The sequence below is a fragment of the Vitis riparia genome, chromosome 13, assembly GCF_004353265.1.
Source record: "Vitis riparia cultivar Riparia Gloire de Montpellier isolate 1030 chromosome 13, EGFV_Vit.rip_1.0, whole genome shotgun sequence".
Classification (NCBI taxonomy): domain Eukaryota; kingdom Viridiplantae; phylum Streptophyta; class Magnoliopsida; order Vitales; family Vitaceae; genus Vitis; species Vitis riparia.
In genome coordinates this window covers 11811204-11836920 of record NC_048443.1, presented here as the reverse complement: position 1 = coordinate 11836920, position 25717 = coordinate 11811204, and the positions used below count along the sequence as shown (strand labels likewise).

Sequence of the window (25717 nt, the reverse complement as noted above, 5' to 3'; positions counted from 1 at the left end):
AAGCAACCCACAACCACCTATAGTGATCCCAACACCTTTCTCCCATTAGTTTTTACAAGCACACTTGCCCACAAAAAATTTTGTCGTTTTGTTGCATCTTCATCTACTACAACAAAGTCACCACAAGAATCCCCAAGCCTTTTGAAGAAATCCCTCCCAAAAATGCACTGGAAGGCCTACTACCCTCAACCAATCTTCTTTCACACAACCTCCATTACTATAACAACCAACTTTTGGGACCCATTTTTCTAATAACAAATCCTTCTATCTGTTTAAGGACCATCCAACCATCAGCAGCTAATTCAAATTCAAACAGGAGAAGAGCTACTCCCTACTCAACCACCTGCAAATCCCTTTTCAAATTCCAGATGTACTTAGCCCACCACTTTAGCATCTTTATATTCAGAGCTTGATCTGAGAAGTTCTCCCATCTCCCCACCAAACATCTCTTCATAACCTTGATTTCATATTTTACTTCATCTTCCCCCTAGTTCCAACAATACAGCATCACCCACTTCAGAATGTGATTTCCTCAGAACTTCTGAAAAAGAACTTCCAAATGACAGGGCTACACACCACCTTCTACAGCATTCCCCTCTTTGAGCAGAATCTAGAACCTGAAAGAGTAAGAGCCACCCCAAGGCTTCACAACTTTCTGGCAAAAACCATCCCCCAGCACCAAGCCACCCCACCCACCAAACCCAAACACCGCGACCCCCCATCCCCCCCCCCCCCCCCCCCCCCCCCACCCCCACCACACCCACTGAGCACTAAATAAATCACCCTGCTCCATCTCTGGAATTCTAACCTACCCCCTTTCTTCCAAACATTCTGATAGGGACTCACCCTCTTCCAATGGCAGCACAACTCCACACGCTCCAGCAAAAGAGAAAGATTCTTCTCCCTAAATTTGATCCAGCTAGAGAAACCACAACCTTTTTCCAGGACTATTCCTTCCACCCTCTCATTGACAACCTCTACTAAGATTTCGAATGATTTGGAATCCGCCCCAAACCAGCATTTCCCACTTTGATATTTGTGTATGATTTCCTCATATAACATTGAAAAAATTACAACCTTTTCTTGTTGTTTTCAAGATTTCCTTCCATTGGCAAATTAGGGGCACCTTTGGAAGCTAGAGAGATAATACCATCAATTCCTACTTCCCTTTATTCAATAGTATACACTACGAGCAATAGGCAGTCGTTCCAATTCAGTTCTGAAGTAAGGAGAGACTGCAGCCAGGATCATTTGTTATGGAACTTAAGCAGACAGCCAGGCTAAAGATCAAGGAGGTGGGAAGGCTGCAGAATAGGATCATTTAGTTCCACCATCAATAATGAGCTTCTAAAGAATGCAAGGCCTCATAGGCCATGCATAAAGGCAATTAATATGTTATCTAAAAGTTCAAACACTAGCTTTATCCTGCATGCTTCTGCACAATGTTCTAAGCACTAAAGCTTTCAAACATAAACCTTTTACATAACTTCCACTATGGATCTTCAAGATAAAAAAAAAAACACAAACAAACAAACAAACAATGGATCAAGGAAAATACATTTTCAATAGAAGGGCTAAGTGGCATCTCATCTGCTAATGTGTTCAAGGAGACATCGACTTCGTCAATCATTTCTTTTTATATTTGGAGAAATATAGAGAGGCAAAGAAAAAGGAGCAATGAAAGAAGCCAAAAGAGCCACAGAGCACAAATCAGTCTTACAAGCCTCTCAATCATAAGTAAAGAAGCACAGAAGAGAGATGAGGAAAGTGAGAGAAAAAGGCAAAGATAGAATGAGGAGGCAGAGAATGATAGATAGGATATAAAATGGAAAAACCACAAAGGTATAGAGTACAAATAATGGGGAAAAAATTGTGTAGCAAATTCCAGCTGCACAACTATCACCATTTCCCACAGAACATATAATATGTATACTATTGGAGTCTAATATGCAAGAAATCCATATTATGCAAGATGAATAACTAATTCTAGAAGTTACATTTTCTACTCTTTCCAGAAAGAAAAGAAGAGTTCCAGTAACAGATGAGCTTCAAACAGCACAACTGGAGGCAGCTTTTGATTAAAAGGAAAACGTCCAATCAACCAGCACCATTTTTTTATTCTGTAGCTATTCTACATATTATTTCAATTAATGAAACTGGGATTCATTCAATGACTTGATCTACCGAAAATATTCCAATTCATAAATTTTTCATTACCTAAATGTAAAATGTAGGAAACAGGAACCATCTAACTTGGCTTGGACCAAAAGCATGAGCCCAATCCAAGGAATGGCACCGCAGTATGAAAGAAGCTAAGCATTCTGCTCTTTGGTCAGGTAAATATACTTCTAATTCGTGTGAGATAAACTTACTTCTCTTGAAGGCGCAAGTTATAGTGAACAAAAATGAGGTCGCTCAACCGCTGATGCTCCAACCGGTTCCTCTGCTTTGAATGGACACGTTCAGACATGCTCCAACTTGTCTCACATCGGGTAACACTGCAGGTTTGACTTAATATCCGGACAGCTAGGCGTTGCAGATCTGGATAATCAGCTGCATAAAGTGACCACCACGTAGCTGTAAAACAGAAAAGACAAATTAATACTGACTTACATGCAATTAATGAATTTAAACCTGAAAGTTGAAACATCAAAACAAATGGATGCTAACCTGGGGCTAATGACTCTCGACCACGTAATGCAACAGGCCGACTAAAATCTCCCACAGCTTCCTCATAGTAATTTATGTGGCTCGTAATCATGACCTGGGTAGATAAGTTAGGCTCCAAGGACTCGATGCAATCAAGTAAGCCTTTTTGGATGACTTTGTTAGTGGAGAAACTGGGGTTATAAAAAATGGATGGGTTGAGATAGTAGGCAGCTGCATGAAGTGGACTATGGAATTCCTCTTTCCAAATACAATCAATAATCTTTAAATATGGAGAATAATCAGATTCTTTATCGTCAAATGCCAGAATGATACTTTTCTTTGCTTTTTCCATTGCATCATAAATATATCCTACAGAAGGCCTCTCTTCACAGTCAATAAGGTGTAAGACAGCAAGTAGGGGCTTTGAGACCTTAAGAGCTCGGTCACACATGGACCAGAAAGTTGGATCCACAATTATTTCTGCCACCTCAACCCCAGCCCTTTGCTTAGAGAAAGCTGACTGCATCCAAGTGGCACTTGTAAACATCTGATGGAGTGCCTCCTTAAAAGATACAATGCTTTGCAATGTCAGAAAATTGGATGCAAACCTTGTAATTGCAAGCTGAACAATATCTCTTCCGCCTGTCCTCTTCCTCGTTAAATTGAGGACCCAAGTATTGTTATATATGAACTGAGTAATTCTTTTAGCCTTAGCTAACAATTCTTTCACTTCATCTCTTTTTCCAACTTCCTCAAGCATTAAGTCAATACAATGAGCTCCACAAGCACTCCAGAAGAAGGTTTTATATCGGCCCATTAAGAGCTTTCCTGCAGCTTTATAAGTGGGTGTTGTATCTGTCACAAAATTGACTATATTCTTAGGCCCCACCTCTTCAACAACACTAACAAATAAACTCAAGAGGGCCTCTGTAGAGTTTGCAATGTCTGATGCATAGACAGATCTGAGGAAGACAGTGCCCTTCGGGCAATAAACATAAAAGTTTAAAACAGTATGACCAGTTCTATCAGTACACCTATCAACCATGACCGAACAACCAGTCACCTCCCAAGATCTTCTCAACTCCTCACATAGCCCCTCTACATCCTGAACACTTCTGTTCAACAATTTACCCCTCAAAGAGTGACAAGAAGGCATCTTATAACCAGGGCCAACAGCAGCAATAGCATCAGCCATCTGTTGAAAATAATAAGAATTTGCAGCACTAAATGGTACACCAGCCTCATACATAAATCTTGCAACGGCCATATCGGCTTGATCCATGCTCTCTTGGGAAGCAAAACTATTGTGTATAGAAACTTGAGCAACAGAAGTAGCAGTTGGAAAAAGTTGTTTCTTGTGCCTCTTTTTCTTGTAGGAGGTTCCTTCATCAATCTCTTTTCCCCTTCTTTTCCGGCTAATGCCCCTTGCTGAGGCTGCTTTAGGGCTCCTCTGTACATCATCAGCCCCTCCCTCCCTATCCTGATAGTAGGGCACCAAGGAGTTCTTGCTACTCTTTAACCCTTTCTGCCTCTTTAGCTTTTCTAGAACTTTAAAACCTAAATGTTGTTGAATTTGAACTTTGACATCTTCAGGTACTTCCTCACATGGAGCTACGTTTCCCCTTTCACCAGCTAAATGTTGCTTTAATCTGGAAATTCCACCCCCAAGGATAACCTTATGACAATATTTGCACTTGATCTTTTGCCGACCCCCATTTACCATAATTCCATGGGCCCAACCAGGATCAGTGGCTCGGGGAGGAGCCGTACCCTATTAAAAGAAATACACGTCCAGAGGTGAAATTTTACAAAAAGAACATTAATGCAACATCAGAAAGTATTTTGCTCCAGAAAATAGATACAAACATAAGACAAAATGGCATTACTCGGACTTTGGGTGAACTATGTTTATGAAAATATGCATAAAAGCAGAAGAAAAAATGTCGAGATATGCTCACTTGGTCATCCTTGTGTTGGTTTGCTGGGAAAGCATCAAAGAACTCTCGAGTTTCTACCATGTGCTGTTGGTGAGCTGATTTAGAAGCATAGAACCATAATAATATAATTAATTAATTAATAAAAATGAATAGAGAGTCGAGAAATAACTTAATCAAGACAATAAATCCAGCAAATTTTCAAGCCTATAGCTTAAGTGGAATTATGAAAACTATGAAGTACATTGTAAATAACTTATGCAAGGGATTTTATTGATGTGGAAAAAAATGGTAAAATTGTATACAATAGGGACACATATGAATGAACACATTAATTATGGCCCATTCAAGCATAGTGTGAATATAATTCCAGTAAGCTGCTTTGGTGATACAGGACAGATCATTATTAAAAATGCATGACTAAAATTATCCCTGACTTCCATAATTCTTTAGAATGCATCTAAAATGAGACTCAAAATGCCCCTTTTCTTGATCAAAATGACAGTAGGCCTTTTCTACTAATTAAAAATAATCAAGAAGGAAGAAATATCCTTCTACAATGTACACAAATCTTATCAAGACAACAGAAGAAACTCATGAAAAAGAAGCCATAAAAGTTGGAGTGTTGAAAAAGATTATAAAAATCTTATAGCAAACTATAACAAACACTGAGTACAACTCGAGGAAGCAAGATCCCCAACAAAAGACGCAAATGTTTCACTCCTTTTCATGGCTAAAAGATCCAACATGAACCTTAGTCAATAACGATATTGAATATTTGGCAGAGCTGCTTATCAAACCTCCATGAGCCTTTCCTTCTTACTCACTCATCAAACGAATTTTATGAAAATTAAAATCCAAGACTGGGAAGGGGAGGACCCTTTCACAAAATCATAAATGAATTTTTTAAAAAGCAGCATCAAAATTAGGAAAACAGATTCCAAACCAACACATAAAACGATAATTGAAAAGACCAAAAGGGAAAAGAATTTCTGACATTCTTTTCTTTGGACCATATTTCAAAGTATTCAGATTGTTCCAACCATTCCTAACAATTAAAACAAATAGTATTTTTCATATAAAATACAAATTGGCAACAAATTTAGTTAGTGAATATGTCTAACGACACTGCTAGTTCAATAAACATGATGTTCAAACAAACCATCTTCGTCATTTTTGTCAGTCCATCAATTACATTTTCTTAAACATGATTTTCACTCTTTTTTGTCTTGTAGTTCATCTATTACAATACATTCTCCAAAGTTCTTCATGAAATCTAGATGCTCCAATGCATAATTTTTTTATTTCACTACAGAAATTGCCTTCAAATAAATAAATCTCATGCTCAACATAACCAAAATCACAGCACCTCATAATCAGGCACTTTGGCAGCCTAGACCAAGAGAATTTCGGCCGGTAATGTGACATTCCAGCCGAAACCTCTAAGGACAGCCGCGGAAAGGCACTCAGACCGCCCGAAACAGGCAAATATCGGCCGAGACCTCGCCGGAATCAACAGTTTCGCGAAATATCGGCCAATGAAGAAGGGGGGTAAAAGAAAAGAAAAAGGCTCACATACGTGTAGTCCGATTAGTGGAGCAATGGAGGGATTGGGCAGCTGCTTGGTGGTCGTCGTCTTCTTCTTCTTGTTCTGCAAGACTCGAAACCCTAGCTCATGAATCAACCAATCAAAGAAAAGAGTTGGGCGGCATCCTCTGTTCGCAACCCCACGATGTGCGTGCGTGTGATAGTCGTGCCTTTTAAAAGTAGAAATTAGAATTACCTTTTCGGTTACGGATGACAGTAAAGTCCAATGGTGTGAAACGGCATTTCGGAAATATTGGAAAATTAAGCTATTTGTTTGCCTTTTAGTCAGTCAGTATATGATATGATCGGTATGGATAGAGCTCTTATCCTTATCTTTCTTAATTATTTAATCATTCATTTCCCACGTGCCTTGGCCTTTACATATATACTAAACAATTCTCAAGTACTTTTTAGTCCACCTTCCAAAGGTTTTTAAATACAAATTTGAATGTGAAAAGTAACTTTTCAAAATATTTAGCTTAATTCGTTTTTGTTTTTAGAATTATAAATTTTTATAAGAATAGAATATTTTTTTATAAAAATTATTAAATTACCTTATATCTTACAAAAATTAGTTTCAAAATTTTTAAATTTGACATAACAAAAAAAAAATTATACAGGAAAACCTTAATTAATAAATATTTGAGAAATTAATAATCTTATTTAAATAATAAAATCATTTGATCTTAACTTGAACCAGTGTATTAAATTAATAACCTCACTAAATATATAAGATAATAACTTTTTTTATAAATCCCATGGAAATATAAGTTAATAATTAATGAAGTATATAAAAAATAATAAACAAAAATTTATAATACGAAGTAACTTTTTAGAATGTTTATTTTATCGATTCAACTCTTTCTTAAAATTTGTATATGAAGTTAATTGCCTTTTTTTATACCTGGATTGAACTCAATCTTATTTTTAATTTTTTGCAATCTATACATTATCTTTAATATGTTTTTTTTTTTGTACAAGTATTGCAGTAGAACATAATACTCTCTAAATTATATATTTTCATTTATCGATAAATTAACAACTTCATTAAAATAATAATTTATTATGGTCCTATGAGTATTACTTTATAGGGATTTTACTATATTTCAATTTTTAAAATTCATAATTCATGTATCTTATATAAAAGTTACCACTATTTTTTAAGTTTAAGTTTATTTCATTTTGAAAATACACAATACTTATTAAGTTCATGTATTATTCTTATATAATCAATTAAAGAAAATAGCAAAGTATATAATTTATAAGTCAGTTTTCTCACATAGTTAGCAAACCAATAGCATATTGTGAATCTAACGCAAATAAGGTATTGTTTACTCATTAGAATGTAGTGATGAATTATGTAAAATTCTATATTATATTTTAATTTATTAACTCATAACGTAATTGATTAGTGGACATATTTCTTTATTTCAATAATAACACTAGATTCTTTCTTTGGGCATTTGTTTAGAATTCTAAAATTGAATAGTTTTAACTTTTTATATTGGAATAAACAAATTCTTATTACCTTAGTGTCACAAACTTGGGCATTTCCCAAACTCATGTGCAACACTTAGACAAGTGAAGCCACTTCATGTTGCTAAGTCAGTCCTCTCACATACTTAACTAGTTATGCTAGACAAATACTCACAACTCAAAAGTTAGGAAGACAAAGGAAACAACACTTCCAAAGTTTGGAAAAATGAGACTTGTATTGCACTAAAATGCTTAACAAGACTTAGATTGCTCTCAAGTGTTTGGTGCATTGGAAGATCCCCCTTCTCTTGAAATTAAAATTTTATTAATTTATTTCTCCAAATGAGTACGCACACCCCCAAGACTCCTACCTCCAACATTGTTAATCGAATGATTCTTATGGAGATGACCTAACCACTATATGGCTGTTAGTTTTTTTTTTTTTTTTTGTATTTTTAATTCAAGAGTTAAGAGTTTCAACCGCTACTCTAGTTTAAAATTTTATTCTTATAAAACCTTATTGAAACATTATTTCTAGATCTTGTTTTAAACAAGGAAAATACCGTTGGACCAAAAATCTTGTGTTGTTGTTGGGGAGCTTTTGCATTAACAATGCTAGAGGTATCTTTTTTGGTATGCATCTATTGTTTTTGTAGCTCTACAAGTGTATCTCACCAATTCTCCATCCTATTTGTTTCTTTAGCTGCTCATATTTTACTCTTATTATTTAATTTCTTTTTCTTTTTCCGTTTGTTTAATCCACCATTATAAGCATGTTTCACTATAGTGGGATGATGTTTTTGGATAGTATGATAGTTAAGGAACTTGATTCAAATTGGTATCTCATGCCATCTGTTGTCCAAATGCCTCAACCCACAAGCCACCTCAAACTCATTTTTCAAACATTACTTTTGTGTCAATAGTGGAAATGTGATGAATAAGAGATTTTGTTTCCTTTTTTTCTCTCTCTCTTAATATATATACATATACACATACACACACACACACACATATATATATATATATAGTATTTTTCACTTTCCCTACTTTTTTTTTTGTCTATTACTAATATTTTGCCTGTAAAAATCTTCTATTTTCCAAAAATTGTTTATCTCCACACTCTTTGCAAAAGCCAAGTGCACGTTTCTTTTTGGCTATGTTTGCGTTATGTCATCTTTCAAAACAAAGAGAGATTGATCCTCTTATGAGGATGGGATTCCACACCTACAATGCATAGTGGCAAATGCACACATTGGAAGTGTGGTTTAACTCATACACTTAGGGCAAATAATTTGAATGATGCATTTGGAGGAGTGCAATCTAATGCATACCTTTGATGGGCTATCTAAATTGCGCACTCAAGGGCGCAAGGAAAACTAGGCGATGCAAGTGCACAATTGGAATTCACTACTTTGGTGCACAATCTCCCTCATAAGGAGACTAATCACCTCCCTTGGTCAAAGTTTCCTTGGTCGAATTGCCTTATTCTTGCACTAACCTCAAGAAGAGAGAAATTTTTTCCCAATACTATGCCATAATTATGTAGAATACTTTTTAGCACCCCCTTACATCATTGCACTGCTTGGGATGTCGGACAGGAGCTGAAAGGTCTTTTGACTTTTTTTATAAAAAGGGAAAAAGACATCTAAGTTTTGTAGTTGCTTACCCATGCTCACATCCTATAGAATTGATGAGGCCTAAAAAGTTGAGGGTGAGGAAGAAACAAAAATGGCTTGTTTATGTTTCTAATCTAAATTGTCAAGCCAGAAACAACTCCACTAGCCCTCATAGTACATGTACAATCTAAAAAGGTATTAGGAGTAAAGAGCTAACGTGCCTTGAAATCTTCCATTTTGTTTAGTAGTAAAGACCAAACCCCCCACAATCAGGCCCACATTTATAGGGTCGGTTCCGATCTAATCTTTCCATTTTCCACTACTGGGAAAAAAGTGGTAAGTGAAAGTTAACGAGGTGTATCCACAGGGGTTGGTGATTACTACTCAAAAAGTGCTATTTGATAGCTTGTAATTAATCATTTTAAACACTTTTGAGTAGTAGTTATTGCCTTTTAACCCAATTAACATGTTAAAGACCCTTGCAATCAATTCTAATCAAATTGTGTTAAGTTTTGGTGTTTTGATAGCTTTTTGATCACCAAAGCAATATGAGATTGAGGAGAGTTATTTGGAATCCTTGGCAAAGCAATGAAAAGAGCAAAAGTATGAAGAACCAAAGCTTTGAAGTCCTTTGCCATAAGCAAATCCGGAATGCAATGAGGGGAAGCAAAGAGAAATCTGCCATGAAGCATTCTTGATGACAGTCATGTCAGCCACTTTTGGAGCACTTCCTGAAGTCCAATTTATGCATGCTATATGTCATTTTAAAGCTTAGGAAGTCAACAATCCAATGCTTCAAACGGTGCACAATTCAGAGTTGAAATGAAGGAGTTATAGCCATTGGAAGTCGATCACTCCAAGCTGAAGGAAGAATTTTGCACAGCGTTGCGAAATCACCCTTTTGTTGCGAAATGATTTCGTAGCCTTTTTGCATAGTGCTGTGGAATTCCCCCTGAAGTTTCACGACAAGTTGGAAGCCGATCACCGCAAGCTGAAAGACCACTTCGCAGCGTTGTGAAATCAGCCATTTGCTGTGAAGTAATTTCGCAGCCCTTTTTATGCGTCTGCGAAATTCCGCAGACCACGTTTTCACCTGCGAAATGGTCCTTAGTGCTTCCCGATATTTGTAACCGACACTTTGAGATATTTTTCTTTAGATTTTTGTTGTTTAAATCCCCAAACTCTCCTTGTAAGCCACTAATTATAGGATTCCTTAGCTTTTAAGTTAGGAAAAAGGCTAAATATCCATGTAATAACTATTAATGTAATATTCATATAAATAGAGCCCGGAGAGCCTGTTCTCAGGGTGACGAACCTTTTGTAAAAGTTTGAAAGAAAGTAAAATCGAGAGCTTGAGCTCTACCTTACCTTCTCACTTTGATTGTATTTTTCATTTACTTAGTTATGCACTCTCTGAGGAAGTTTCCCCAGAGAATGAGTAACTAAACCTTTTAGTTCCTTGGAGTTAAGGTTGTTGGGAAAGGTTCCAAGTGCAAGAATTAGTAGCTTTGTGGTTTCAGCTATGAATGAAGAGAAAGTGTGTCCCGTAAATGGTTTCTATATTTTTAGTTAACTTAAAACGCATTGGAGTCACCTAGGCCAACACTTGGTAAGGCAAGTGATCTCTATCCATGGAGATGCACTAGTTTACCCCTTGCGAGCCTCTGGGAGGTGACTTAAAGGTAGGATTTTCTAGAATTGTCAACACTTGGTAAGCTTTTGGACTCTAAGGAGACATCCATTAGTTATCTCTTGCGAGCTTGAGAAAGGAAGTCCAAGGTTAAAGATCACCTTAAATGGTAAAGGCTAAGTGAGAGGCTCGAACCATTGCAAGTTGCATCAGTGAGAGAGAATTAGAGCTGAAATCCAATTGAGGGATGCATTTGTACAGCACCGGTTAGAGAATTGACTTTATGTTAATTCTCTAATGCGAGGAAATGAACCAACTGATCGGAGCTATGTTTTGGTATGAAGAACCTCCCCTGTGAACCTAAATCTCCAAGGAATGTTTTTCTTCATAAGTAATTTCCATTACTTGTTGTGCCGTTAGTCTAAATCTAAACCTTTTTCAACCAAAGTTTGTGTTTTATTTCTTAAACTAACCTTGCAATGAAACAACAGCAATTCACTTTGAATTGGTATCATTTTCAGTTTGAAAACCCTTCCCAGTGAACGATCCTAGAGCCGCTATGCTATAGTAGCTTTTTCTTTGCTACCCTAGTTCATGGTGTAATAGGTTATAAATTTTGTTAATTACTCCCTCCATCAAGGAGCACCAGCTAGACATGAATCAGCTGATACACCAATTGGGCATGAATCAGTTGGCAGTTCTAGCGGATAACTCCTTCAATAATTTTTGTTTTTATTATTTTTCATTCGTCTTCTTTTGTTTATTTTCTTATCCTTTGGTTATGTCTTAGCCAAAGACGCTTTTGTTTATTTTGAGTCTGCTTGAGTTTTGAATGACATCAAATAGTGTCAAAGACTAGTTTCTAATTGATGTTTATAATCTAATGAATTGTTTGTGAATTGAATGAGAATGCTTTATTGTTAATGTTTCACTCTTCTCCAAACTTCACACACAACACCAACCTTCTTTGATATAAGAAAAATGGGCCCTAAAGGAAACATATGGTGGTAGTTTCTTGACGAGAACAAGTTTGCGACAAAAAAAGAAACTAATTTACCTTCTTTTCATAAGTATCACATTGGATTCCATTCCTACTACCCATTTAAAAAAGCTAAAAAAAAAAAAATGTTCTCATTATACCTAAAACAACCACCTCACTTGCTTCTCCATCATCTTTTTGTCCTTTTTGTTTTTTCCTTTTTTATTTTTTTTCTTTTTTCTAATTTTTTTTCTCTCTTCCTTATTTCCACCAAAACCCTTATGCTGACACATCCACTCAACACATTGTCGTGATTGCACCTTTTTTTCTCATCAACCGCCACATCGTCGTACACTACAAGAAAATGGTCATTATTGACATATATTATCTTGAATTAAGACACTATACGTTAATATTTTTTATTTAAATGACAACTATGACATATAAGACTTAGTTAAAAACAATAATGACATATATGAAATTTGCTAAAATTTTCTTTAATTTATAATAATACAACCTTGATAGAAAAATTATAAGTCTATATATATAGTTAAAATATTCTTATGTCAAGGCTAGTAAAAGTTATCTAAACCAAATAATTTATAAGTTAATGTGATCTCATTTATAAATTAATTAAGTTTATATTAGTAAATGTTGAAAATCTTACTTCTCATTTCCCCCCTTTAATTCTATATGGACTCAATCCCATTTACAAACAACTTAAAAGAAAATTATAAGACAATAGGCCACCATGGAAAATTTTGTGAAAAGTAGAAATATTTTTTATAAAAATTTATTGAATCATATATTTATTCCATGCAAATATATATAGTTTATAAGGTTTAAAATTTTATTTCTTCATTTTTTATGACATTTATTAAATAATGTAACATGACTTACTTTTATTCTATTTATTATTGTAACCATAATAATTATGAAAATTTTCATTATAGTATTTTAAGAAACATTGGAACTTAAAAAAATGTCATCCTTAATTATTTTAGGAAACTTTGGCACTTTTTACAAGCACCATTGTAATTCATTTGGACAATAAGAGAAGAAATAAAAATGGTATATCAAATTTTATTAATTGTGTTCTTAAGATAATGAACTTGTTTTATATTTATGCATAAACAGTATGGATATAAAGTAGCTAATTTTAATTCTCTCTTATCTAAGTCCTCGGTGTCGTAAGGAAGCTTTGATCTCATAATATACTAGAAACCACTAACATCAGGTTGTTTATAGTTTGACTTAAATGTCGATAACAATTTATTTGATCTTGAGCTCGGGTTATGCAAAGAATACTTGCTCAAGGTTCAAGAACATGAATCAAATTAAAGCCAAGTGGAAAACCCATGGAAACTTCTTGAAGAAATAATTAGAAAAATAAAATAGAAATTGAAGTAATAGTGTTTGTTCTCTGATAGTGTTTCCGTCACATATCTTCAGGTTTAGAAGTGAGCTTGAGATAATTGTTGTAACAATTCAACAGAAAAAAAAAAAAAAAAACAAAAACAAAAACAAAAAAACAAAAGATTATATATATGAGATGAGATTTCATAAAACTGAAAATATGGTTCATAAGGTGGAGTTTTCAAGGTTCTTTAATTCCTCACTTCTATATTGACCAAAATCTAATATCATATGATGTAGAAGTCTACTAATGAGAAAAAACCCAAAATGTAAATTTGTTGAAATTAACTATTCTATGTTTAAATATGTATCCAAGATGTTGTTATGTTAGAATAAAATATGTAAGATTTAATCAAACCACAAAGCTCTTTGTCATTTTTCCTTGTATTGATGACCATTTGTTATAATTTGTAGAGTATCAAGAAGATTAGATTTTTAAGATGAATCTAATATTATTGTAGAAACATCTAAAGAGTCTTTGTATGTGCTAAAAATCACATATATAGTCAAGAAGAACAGTGTCTGAAATGGTTGAAAATATACTTTTCTTATACAACAAACACTTTTTCTATGAAATACACAATAAAAACCAATAGAAATTCACCTAATATCAAGCATCATATTGTTTTTTAACAATAATTTGACCACTAGAAAATAGATTCAAAACCTATGTACTTATTATTTGTTGATCTATCTCAATTAACTCTATTTGCCACTTTAATTAAACTTGGTTCTCAACTACTTTCATGACTTCAATATGATTTATAGTTCATGAACTCAACATTAACTGCAACAACCAAAGAATGGAAGTGAGAGATAATAATTAAAAACTAAACCATTCCAATAAGGCAAAAAGATTACTCCATGGTTCATCCAATCATATTAATAATTTCAAACAAAGACTTGAAAATATAACAATATTAAATAAATCTATGAATGAAAATAAATCGATCACATCACAAATCTAAAAAGGTCAAATAAACATATACACATAAATTACATTATCTTTGTACTTCATATTTTGTATTTTTTTTGTTTTTTTTTTCCATGAACTTTGTTATAATAAATTCGTTCACTTTAAAGAAAATGTGAATACATATAAAAAAATCACATCAAGTCTCTACAATATGAAGAATCCATCATCAAATTAATATAAAGCTATCAAGCACAAGCATCACAAGTCAAAATAAAGACAACCCTATCATCAAATTGTAAAAGAAAATCTAAAGTAATACATTTTATTGCACCTAGAGAGAAAGTAGTGCAGAATGCAAAAATCACATAAACGATCTTCAACCAACCTTTCAAAGTGTTGTCCATATGAATAAAAATTACAACACTAAAATCAATTGAATTCTACAACCACAAAAAGGCTATGATTAGAAAATGATGAAACTGGTTTTGTTGTAGAAAACAGGGTTACAAATAGAATAGATGCGTGAAGCAATTCGATTTCCTTTCTTTATTTGACAATTGATTTGGGATTTTCTTTAATCCAAGCTTCTAGAAAAGCTAGCAAACTTTATACCTCAAAATAATTCGTAAGATGACAATGCTACTGTGATGAAAAATGAGGGTGCGTATGTTATTGAGTAAATGGATAGTTTTTCATTAGGATTTAATGTCCCAATGCAGCAAAGGGAGTCCAACTAAATCATACAAGAGTACATTTAAACCTAGTATATATTTATGGTCTTTTTAGAATGGATTTGAAACATTTATGAGATTATCTAGATTATTTGTTGGGTTATCTGTTGAAATGATGTCTTTGTTTTTTAAATAGGACCCATATGAAATCCCACTAATACAAATTAGGATCAGTCTTAATGTAAAAATATTTATGAGAAAGTAGAATTCTCTATCAATTTCAACATAACATTAGAGAACACAGACTAGCCTAACCTTAATGCACTCAATTTATCCATTACTTTTACATGAAATCATAGTGCAAACCATTACAATGAAACCTTAGGTAAATGATATGGTTGTGAGTGAATTCCTACGAAAATATGTGTGTGAGAGAGAAAGAGGAAAAAAAAACCATTTATGAAAAGAAAAAAACCATCAATAAAAAAAAGAAGGAAAATAAAAGTTCTCTTGTCTACCATCAAAGTGCATTGTAATTTGATGCACCTTTTTATATGAATGAAGTAAATTTTGTACATTTCATAATGATGAATGGGCAAACATAAAATTTCATAAGATTGTTACAGATCTTGTACATTTCAGTTAAAATTTAGAAGTACACAAAATGTATATCATGCAATTTCAATCAAAGAAAAAGTTTTAGATTTTGGTACCTCCATTTATATAATTATTTTAAAAATATATCTTCCTCAAAATTGTATTGCTACGTAATAATGATCCAAATTTTCCAGCCTATTGTAAAAATAAAACAAATATTCCTCAAAACTACATTTGTATGTAATAATGGTTCTAATTTTCCAGTCCATTGTAAAAAGAACACAAGTGAAATGTAACTTGGGATGAGAAGAAAACAAACAAACAAGAGGAAAAAAAGAACCAAGGGTTTAAATAGAGGTGTCAACATTGTGGCATCGACCATGCATATTGTAAGTGCCAAAGATAAGAATCATATGCTTGGTGACGTGTTTTTATGAGGTTGTCACAGAGATATGGGACCTTGATTATAACATGTTTAATATTTGTGTTTTTAAGTATGATTGGAATGATAGCGAGAATGGTGTCAAAGTTCATGAGCTTGTGTTTATATTAGTTGCTCTGGGCAAGATAAGACATAAATCAAATCCTTTCATTTTGGCAATGCAAGCCCAACAAGTATTTTACGTACAATACCAAGTTGATCCAAGATGGTCTATTGTATTATCAAGGCCAAAAATGGAGTAATTCAACAAAGAGGGTGATGACAAGATGGTTGACAATTGTATGAAGCATCACCTATTTGCGAACAGGATACCTAATATTAAGTCTTTTGATGAAATTGAAGATTATGATAAAATTTGTATGCATATTGATTATGAGAGGATTTGGATTGAACATCAGGCATGCTTAAATTTTTTTTTTTTTTTTTTTTTTTTATGCTTTGTTGATTGCTAAGTGTTTAGTGTGATTTTTGAGTTATTGTTAATATATAATGTGATGCTCAACAATGTTATGTTTTTATTTTATTCATGTTAAATATATTTTTCCTATTATATACTTGCTAAGTCATTCTAAATAAATGTAACTTCTATCATATTTCATATATATTTATTAGTTTGAACTTTTATTTGAGCTTAATTGATAAGTAGTTAAATAAATGTTGCTTATCTGTTGGCATTGTAAGTTCAATTTCATATTTAACAAGATAAAACCATCACTCACCTATTTCATATTGATTCAAATTTGAAATGATTTAAGGGGTAATCCTATTGAAGGTTTCATGGACTTTAATTAAAAACTTTAAATCAAAGTGTTGAGCTACAAACTATGTAAAACAAAGTAAAAGGTTTTATTGGAAGATGGATTGAATCCACCAAGCCATAATGAACCAGTTTGAAACATTAATAAATTACATATAATGAACTAAATGTAAACATAATAACAAACTAGCCTACATGAAGTTGATTCTCATAAGGAATCATCCAACAATGCAAGAATGACTTTTAATTAATTGTTGAATATTCTTATTTCCAACCAAAACGGTTTATGAATACCTTAAATTTTATTTTCTTGGTGCTTCTTTTTCTTTAGGTCACTTGCTTATGATAGATAACAAAAGTTTTTAAGAAATAATTGGTCAAAGTTACAAAATTTTGTGTAATTGAATAACATTAGATCTAGAAAATTAGAATAAATTTTCATTAATGTTAATTTAGTAATGGATTTATGACTTTATGTCAAATTAGAGAACACTTTCTTCAATTTATTTAGCTTCAATGAACTTCGTCTTTGGTTTGTGATTGTTAACTATTACTGACATTACCTCATCCTTAATGTTGCATAAGTGAAGCCATGTATTCCAGAATCATTAAAGGCAAGGCAACCACATGTCATTACATTTGCTCAATGCTTATATGATAAATAGTAGGAAAATCAAACACCTTGCAATGCATCCTCAACCCGCACTCTTAAACTTCATTTTCTAAGTATTACATCCCAACTATAAGCTTGCATTCCAACTACAACCTTATAATAATAATGACTCAAATAGATGTAATTTAGCCAAGTCATAATGACAGAATGTGGTTTTTTTTTTATGAGATAAATAGTGGTAATTTTCTTAAAATTCAATGATATGTTGTTATTGAGGTTTAGCAACAAATTCTCCTTTTAACACTTGATGATATGTTGTTGAGGTTTAGCAATAGATTTTCCTATTAATTTGATGTGCATTTTACCGTCAAGATTTAAGATTTTTCATGTACTGCAAAGTTTGTACAACATCGATTAATTCCTACTTCTAAAAAAAATTTGTAACTGATTTCTTTATATTTAGTTGAGATACATTTTCAAGTATTGTTTATTATTACATAATTCTTTATCATTTGGGAACTTGGAAGAAAAGTGATACTTCTTTACAGATGTCTCTACTAAGAGACAAAGGATAGGTAAACTACTAAAATATGATGTTTTACTTTTGAATGTAAGGTATGTATTATGAGATTGATCATATTCCTTTAATTGTCCTGTAGATGTATGAAAGGGAAGAAAAAAGAAGATTACTTCACCAAAAAGGTTAAGAGGTCCAACTTTAAAACCTAAAATTGTTAAAAAGAGAAGTGAATGAGTGAAGATTGATATTCAATATAATGATGATGGTTAGGTAGTAGGTAAGGGATATGTACAACTTGTAACATACTTGGGTGTGCTAGCATGAACAATGGTGAAAGTATATCATACCGATTGGAGGGTAGTACCTGTTGAATTAAAGGAGAAATTATGGGATTGTGTTAAGGTATATAGTAATCTAATGAAATTATTTCCTATATTTTGTGTAAACCTTACATGCTTATTGAATAATCAAGGTCTTCTTATATTCTAGGGTTCATTCTTGGTTGATAAGAATAACAAATACAACATCATATCATCCATTGGGACTACCTTTAGATCATTCAAACACACATTAACGAAAAAGTATATCATTCCTTATAAGGATTAGCCTAAGCACCTTTTATAATCACCAATCGAATATAATTACATTCCAATTGAAGATTGAAGAAAATTAGTGGCTAATAGGCTATTAGTAGAGTTTCGATTTAAATTAAAAAAGAAAAAAGAAAAGAGGGTAGAACATATCTATATTCATTGAGTAGGAAAGGATATGCAGCACTTCAGAAGAATTGGTAAGTTGAATTAGTTTATTTTATTTTGTTGGGAATTTACTTTTGTAAAGTTTATTTACTTTATTTTTTTTTGTTTTTTAATAGATACGAAAGATAGGTTCAAGGAAACCTATTGATAGATGGATCTTATGGAAACTAAAAAGATTGAAAAAAGGTGAATATGATGATGTCACGAGGCCTGTAGCAGAAAATATTGTAAGTTGTCAAACCTATACTCAATTTTAGTCAATTTCATTTGTTCTTTGTTTAATATAACTCTTGAAGCATTTTATATTTTTTGGAAAATGAGTTTGTCAAGGTTATTGAGGAAATGTGGATTACATGTGTTGGTTAAAAGGATATCCTCACTTTAGCATTAGGTACACTAGAGCATCTTAGACCGATTAAAGGAAAATGTGGGAGAAAAAAAGACCAAACAATTCTTCAACACACCAAAACCCCCACAAAAACTCCTGAAAAAGAGGAATGTCAAAAGATGTTAAGGGAGAAAGTAAGGAACTTGGAAAAGGAGATTATTAGTTTGAAATCTAAAAAAAAAAAAAAAAAAAAACTCTTCACACCCTACTCTGAAGTAAACAACACAAAGATAAGGAAACAATTGTTGCAACATGAAAAAATACAAGGGAAGACTCACCATAGTGCTCATGTGGAGAATCCATCAACACAAGGGACTCAGAAAGCTTCTCCACTAACTCAAGTATATACGGCTTTTCCTTAAATTTATAAAAACAATACATAAAATAACTAAAATGAAAGACTAAGAATTACAATTTATGTTTTTACAGGTATATAAATGCAAATTAGGTCTTGAAACTCTAGGGAACATAGTTGCATATGAAACTTATTTAAGATATTCAAAGATTTCCGTTGAAGGTTATGATATATTAGTGGTCATCCTTTACCCTCTTCAACCTAATGCACTTATTTTATTCTCACTTGCTGAAAACATTAGTACAATAAAGGAGGGTGTTTGATATGAGGTTTTATGACTTGCTACATTTGTGATAAATGATGAAAATGATGAGGTGAATAACGTTATAACCAAACTTTTGAAGTTAAGCTATATTTTCCTACACTCTTGGTTTGTTTTCTTAATGTCAAGCATATATTTAGATGTGTTTGGGATGGTGAAAAGAAGAAGAATAAAATGAAGAAGATTGTGGACCCTCACCCAATCCACCGGACCGACGCGACTCACTTTTAAAAGAAAAGAAAGAATGAAAAAGTTAAGTTTTCTAGTTTTGAAAAACCCGCCCCCGGTGAGGAACGGTATTGTATGGAGTCGCCACTTACTTTTTATTTTTATTTTTAAAATGGGGAAAATTAAGTAAGAACAAAGACCCCTAATGACCCTAGTATGGAAAAAGCGGTCTGCGAAAACTAGATTCTAGGTCTGGGGATCAGGTTACCCATTGGGAAGGTACCTTATGCGAGGTAACACCCCTCTAGGCCCGGAACTCGGTCTTTACTAATGAACTGGGTATGTGGGAGCATATAGGTCAAAGATGAAACCCTAGGCTAAATAGATGTCATGAATCACACAATCCTAATTGGTATTTGGCATGCATATGAATTCAACCAACCAAAACAATGGGTGCGTACCTGTGGTCCCCAACCATGCGGTGCATAAAATGTCAGCCAAACACAGATAAACACATAACAAACAGTCAGGATTAAGCACCATGCATGCATATGATTCAACAATCAAAACCAACGATGTATACCTATGGTCCCTAGCCATGTGCTACAGCAGAGGGTGAGTTAGCCACGCAACATGTATTCAAAATCAAGCATCAAAGCTTGTGCCAAAAAGGAGGATAGCTGGTTGAAATGAGGTAAGGGACTCCCCAAATGTCATACAAATCGAACTAGACTCATCTAGACCACACCACCCATAACTTCAAAATTGCCCATACTAACTAAAATCAAACACTGACTTAAACTTTCAAGATGGCTCACAAGTGCCCTATAGCAAATGGGTTTGAGCCCCAATGGATAAGGGCTCGAAAAATGCCAAAATTGAGGGCTACCTAAAGTCCTCCAGCAGAACAAGTTGAACTAGTTCTCAACTGGTACAACCTATTGAGAAGAATTCCCAAATTTTTATATAAAACTCCTAAATGAGTGAGGATTCAAACAAAAGAAACGGTTCTCAATTCCGAGCCCGGATGAGTGAGAACCAGACAAAGAAAGGTCAAGGGTTCTTCATGGCTGACAGAGGCAGCCAGCTATGGTGCTGAAATGGTTGAACCGGTTCCCAACCGGTTGATAAAAAATCTCAAATTTGGCCAGAAAGTTTCTAACTGAATAAGGAAGCAAACAAAAGAAACGATTCTCAATTCCAAACCCGGATGAGTGAGAACCAGACAAAGAAAGGTCAGGGGTTCCTCATGGCTGACAGAGGCAACCAGCTATGGTGCTGAACCGGTTCCCAACCGGTTCAGACGGTTGATAAAAAAATCCCAAATTTGGCCAGGAAGTTTCTAACTGAATAAGGAAATAAAAAAAATAAAAAAAACGGTTCTCAATTTCGAGCCCGGATGAGTGAGAACCGAACAAAGAAATGTCAGGGGTTCCTCATGGCTGACAGAAGCAGCCAGCTATGGCGCTGAACCGGTTCCCAACCGATTCAGACGGTTGATAAAAAATCCCAAATTTGACGAGAAAGTTTCTAACTGAATAAGGAAATAAACGATTCTCAATTCCGAGCCCAGATGAGTGAGAACCGGACAAAGAAAGGTCAAGGGTTCCTCATGGCTGACAGAGGCAGCCAGCTATGGCGCTAAACCGGTTCAGAGGGTTGATAAAAAAAATCCCAAATTTGGTCAGGAAGTTTCTAACTGAATAAGGAAATAAACAAAAGAAACGGTTCTCAATTCTGAGCCCGGATGAGTGAGAACAAGACAAAGAAAGGTCAGGGGTTCCTCATAGCTGACAGAGGCAGCCAGCTATGACGCTGAACCGGTTGAACCGGTCCCTAACCGGTTGAACCGGTCCCCAACCGGTTTAGCCGGTTGATGAAAAATCCTAAATTTGGTCAGAAAGTTTCTAAACCATTCATAATCGGTTTAGAGGGTTGATAAAAAAAATCCCAAATTTGGTCAGGAAGTTTCTGACTGAATAAGGAAATAAACAAAAGAAACGGTTCTCAATTCTGAGTCTGGATGAGTGAGAACCGGACAAAGAAAGGTCAGGGGTTCCTCATGGTTGACAGAGGCAGCCAGCTATGGCGCTGAACCGGTTGAACCGGTTGAACCGGTTCCCAACTAGTTTAGCCGGTTGATGAAAAATCCTAAATTTGGTCAGAAAGTTTCTAAACCATTCATAACCAATAAACAAAAATCATGTGTAGCATTTATTACTCACACCCAAGCAATACAATCTTCATATCAAAGGAAATAAAAGATGATGGGAAGGAGAAAACGCATATGAAGAAGATGAAGATAAACTGCAGGTAAAAAAAATTCAGCCTACTTACCTCAGAATCTCCACCAGATATGATCCGTGTATGCCGATGATGACCTCCAAAAAATGAGATGTTGTAGCTCTCCTCTTCAAGATAACCACAATGTTGAAGCTTTCCCCCACGCTCTTAACTCAGAAGGTGCCCTGACCTTCTGTTTTTCTCACCAGCAAAATCTTCCCTCTCCAAAGTGCCCTCATTTTCCTTTTTTTTTTTTTTTTTTTTCTGCCCTCCTATCTTCTCACCTTTTATGCTCATACCCCTCTCAACATTTGAGCCTTCTGGGTTCCTTCCCCTTCAGCACCGAAATCCCCTCCATCAGCATGGAAAACACACCCCTCATTATTTCTCTTGCACTTACGAGGCCAGCTCACTCCCTTCAGTTTTCAGCTTGCTTCACCACCAAGAATCTATATGGATTCGTGGTGGGCTGCAAGGAACCCAAACCAAGGCCCAAAATGGGCCCACAACATTGCCCAAAACCGATCTGGATCTTATGGGCTTGAGCCATGTAGGATTTGGGTCCCAAAATTACCAAAATCAGTGTTTTACACCGGCTGACTCGATGAACCGGCTGAACCAGCTGAACCAGATGCCAACCGGTCGAACAGATTGCAAAAAATTTTGAAAATTTGAAAGCATGTTCATGGAAGAGTGAGGAATCCATGAAAAAAAATGGTGCGCAATTCCGAGTTCGGAAAAGGGAGATATGATCAAAACAAGCCTGAGTGCTCCGAACCTCAACATGCCCCTATAAACTCCAACTAAGCTAAAGCATCAGGATGATCCCTCTTCCTTCCTATAGGGTGATGTGAACGACTAGGAAAATGGCCACGATGACCCTCCAAAATGAACCACATACGCACCACAATGGACCACAGACAAGCCCACACGAGGCTCGGACACCGACTAAGCCCAAAAGAGGCCCTAATGGTGCCATATGAGAACGATGGGTGCAGGTGACACCCAAAGGATAAATGTCAGTGTCGAGGGACAAAATTGAGGGTCTACAAAGATACAAGCATCCCTAAAGAAAATCGAATATGAAAATCCTAGAAATATATAATTGTTTTTAAAAATAGTTTCAACAGTGTTAGAGGGTAAACCAATACTTGAAGCTAACTTTCCAAGGTCGGATCAATAGCCCCACAAATTGAAAAAAAAAAAGGTTCACTATTGATCACCTAATTGATTCTAAATTAGTAAACCTTATTTTTGTTCCATATAACCCAAAGTAAGTTATTAATCATAATTTTTTTTTTTAAATTTCTTAGCCTTTTGAAAATACATATAAGTAAATTAAATTTAAAAGCATATCAAACAAAATTGACATATATCACACTCAAGTGTTTTAGAGTGACAAGTTAGTACCCATGGAATGTATAGATTCAAACTTTTAGTCTTATAATGATTCTTGTTGGTCTACCTCTTGCTTTGTTTTTACTTTTAGAGGTATAGTTTTTAGTTAGAGAAGTGTGAAGTAATCTTGCATTGCTAACTCTACTACCGAAGTTGAATACGTTGCAACTTCAAATGCAGCAAATGAGGTCGTTTGGCTTAGGAAGTTCCTTATGTCAAAAGGGTTTGTGCCATTGGTTGTACAACCCATGATACCTTTATATGCCATTGGTCTTGCCATCATGATAGGTTTCCAATAGTGAATGCACTAGTGTGTATAGTTACACATTGGATAATACCTACAATGAGTCATGACTTAAGGCTATCAAGTAGTCATGACTTCACCAAGCTACTTCATTGTATTGTCTCTCCACCTTGAGAGAATGTCAAATTTATGCCTAAGTTAGTAATGATTTTGACTTAGGGGTGAGATCCTAAAGTGATCATATATTCCATATGGATTGGGTCACTATTAAAAGAAGCCGCTAACAATAGGTATTCTCAATAAAGATATCATGATATCTCATAAGATTGAAACAAAATATCCTCCTAGGTGATCTTGAGGAGTGTTCATGTAAACTATGGTCATAGTAGTTCATTAAGTAGAACTTGATGTAAGCTCTTGGAAAGCTAAGATATGTTAGTTCAACACACAATAGGAGGGTCCATAACTTAAGGATAGTAGAGGTAGTCTTGAGAGGTTGATAGTTTTCATCCCATTTAACTACGAACACCAATTCATGGGGAGATTGTACGTAATGAATGGTAGGTTGTGGACGAATACAATTGATTCTTTGTAATTGGATATTTAATCAACTTTAAAATGGATTTTAAGGGAGATAATACTGTTATATGGGTCACAATGGTCCTTACTTGAGCTCATATACCTTGTTAGCATGGTTTATGTGGGTTGGATCCACTCTTGGTTCACTTATGTGCATAAGGGTGTTTTAGTAAGTATGCAAACTTACATAGGAGTTAGTGAATATCATCTTTGGATTAGGCTAATTAATTAATTAGATAGCCCTATTGAGTTAATTAATCAATTATGACTCATTTTAGGCTAGTTAATTAAAAAAAACAGTTTCTACTAGATTGCTCAAATACATGAACCGATTGTAAACAACTTATCTACTTACAAGGAACCCATGACTTGTATCTTTTGTGCAACTCCTAATGCACCCAAGTCATGTACAATATAAGAGACATGAGTTGAATGCTCAAATCAATGTCAATACACCACCATGAGAAACTCATTACATAGGGTGTTTTTTTATTCTTATTATTTATTTATTTGTTATTTCATTTTCTAAATTGAATAAGATGATAAATGAATAATGGTCTTTTTTATTTTCAAAATACTTCAATAAACCATTTTTTAGTAATAATAAGAGTGAAACTTTTTTTAACAAAGATTTAATTACTTTTTAGGGTTGTTTGGGTAGATAGGCCAAAAATAATCATCAAATTGTAAGAATGACTTGTCTCCTTAATTTTGCTGAAATATGACCCATTTTGAACTCTTTTACCCTTTCAATTTCTTTCCCTCCAAAAACACGTCTTCCCATTTATTTTGTTCATTTCATTTTTTTCCTACTCATTTATCTTCCAAACTTTTATTTTTACTTTCCCACTCTAACATTGGTCCCAACACATTCCCTCTCACTACGTGACTTCATCTCTAAGTATGACTTTAAGCTTTCCTTCTTTCTCATTTCATCAGCATCCATTATATTTTTAATTTACTTTATTTTTTATTATTAATTTCTTATGAAGGATGTTCACTTTAACTGCACAAAGTTAAGTTTGGTCTACAAAAAAACCTAAATAAAGTTAAATTTTTCATCATAAAAATAATATGAACTATACTATACTTAAGTTTTATTTAGAAAAAACTTAACTGGTGTTAAGTTTCCTTTTCATCTGTAGAGAATTTTATTATAATTACATAAGATATTTTGTGGTTAAGTTTTCATTTTATCTATTAATCTTAATTAAAATGTTCATCTATTTGATCTCATTTTCAAAACTCAATCCTAATAAAAAACAACTACAAAAAACTCCAACCAAAATTCCAACAAAATATAAAAAAAAAATCTAAAAAAAAACTGTAAAAAACTCCAACCAAAAAACAACAATAAAAAACTCTAACAAAAAATATCATAAAAGTTAAAAAAAAAAATGAAAAAAGAAAAACCAAAATAAATAAATAACCATAATTGAAAACCCAAACAATGCAAAAAAAAAAAAAATCTTCAACAAA

General features: G+C 34.0%; 1 protein-coding gene across 11 annotated transcripts in view; it reads right to left on the bottom strand.

The window, feature by feature from the left end:
* LOC117928910 overlaps positions 1 to 6325 on the bottom strand; it is a 42006-nt gene extending 35681 nt beyond the window's left edge. For 8 of the 11 annotated variants that reach the window (XR_004653672.1, XM_034849020.1, XM_034849021.1 and 5 more), the window contains exons 1-4: positions 6163 to 6325; positions 4608 to 4681; positions 2671 to 4420; positions 2373 to 2577 (exon numbers count right to left, since the gene is read on the bottom strand). Coding sequence is in view for 10 of the 11 variants with exons in the window: in XM_034849020.1 (XP_034704911.1) it covers positions 2373 to 2577; positions 2671 to 4420; positions 4608 to 4667 (2015 nt within the window). In the remaining variant the exon portion in view is untranslated. Of the gene's footprint in view, positions 1 to 2372; positions 2578 to 2670; positions 4421 to 4607; positions 4682 to 5952; positions 6083 to 6162 lie in introns of those variants that run through there. The other 3 variants (XM_034849026.1, XM_034849025.1, XM_034849017.1) reach the window with 2 other exon arrangements.
* Positions 6326 to 25717: the final 19392 nt, after the last annotated feature.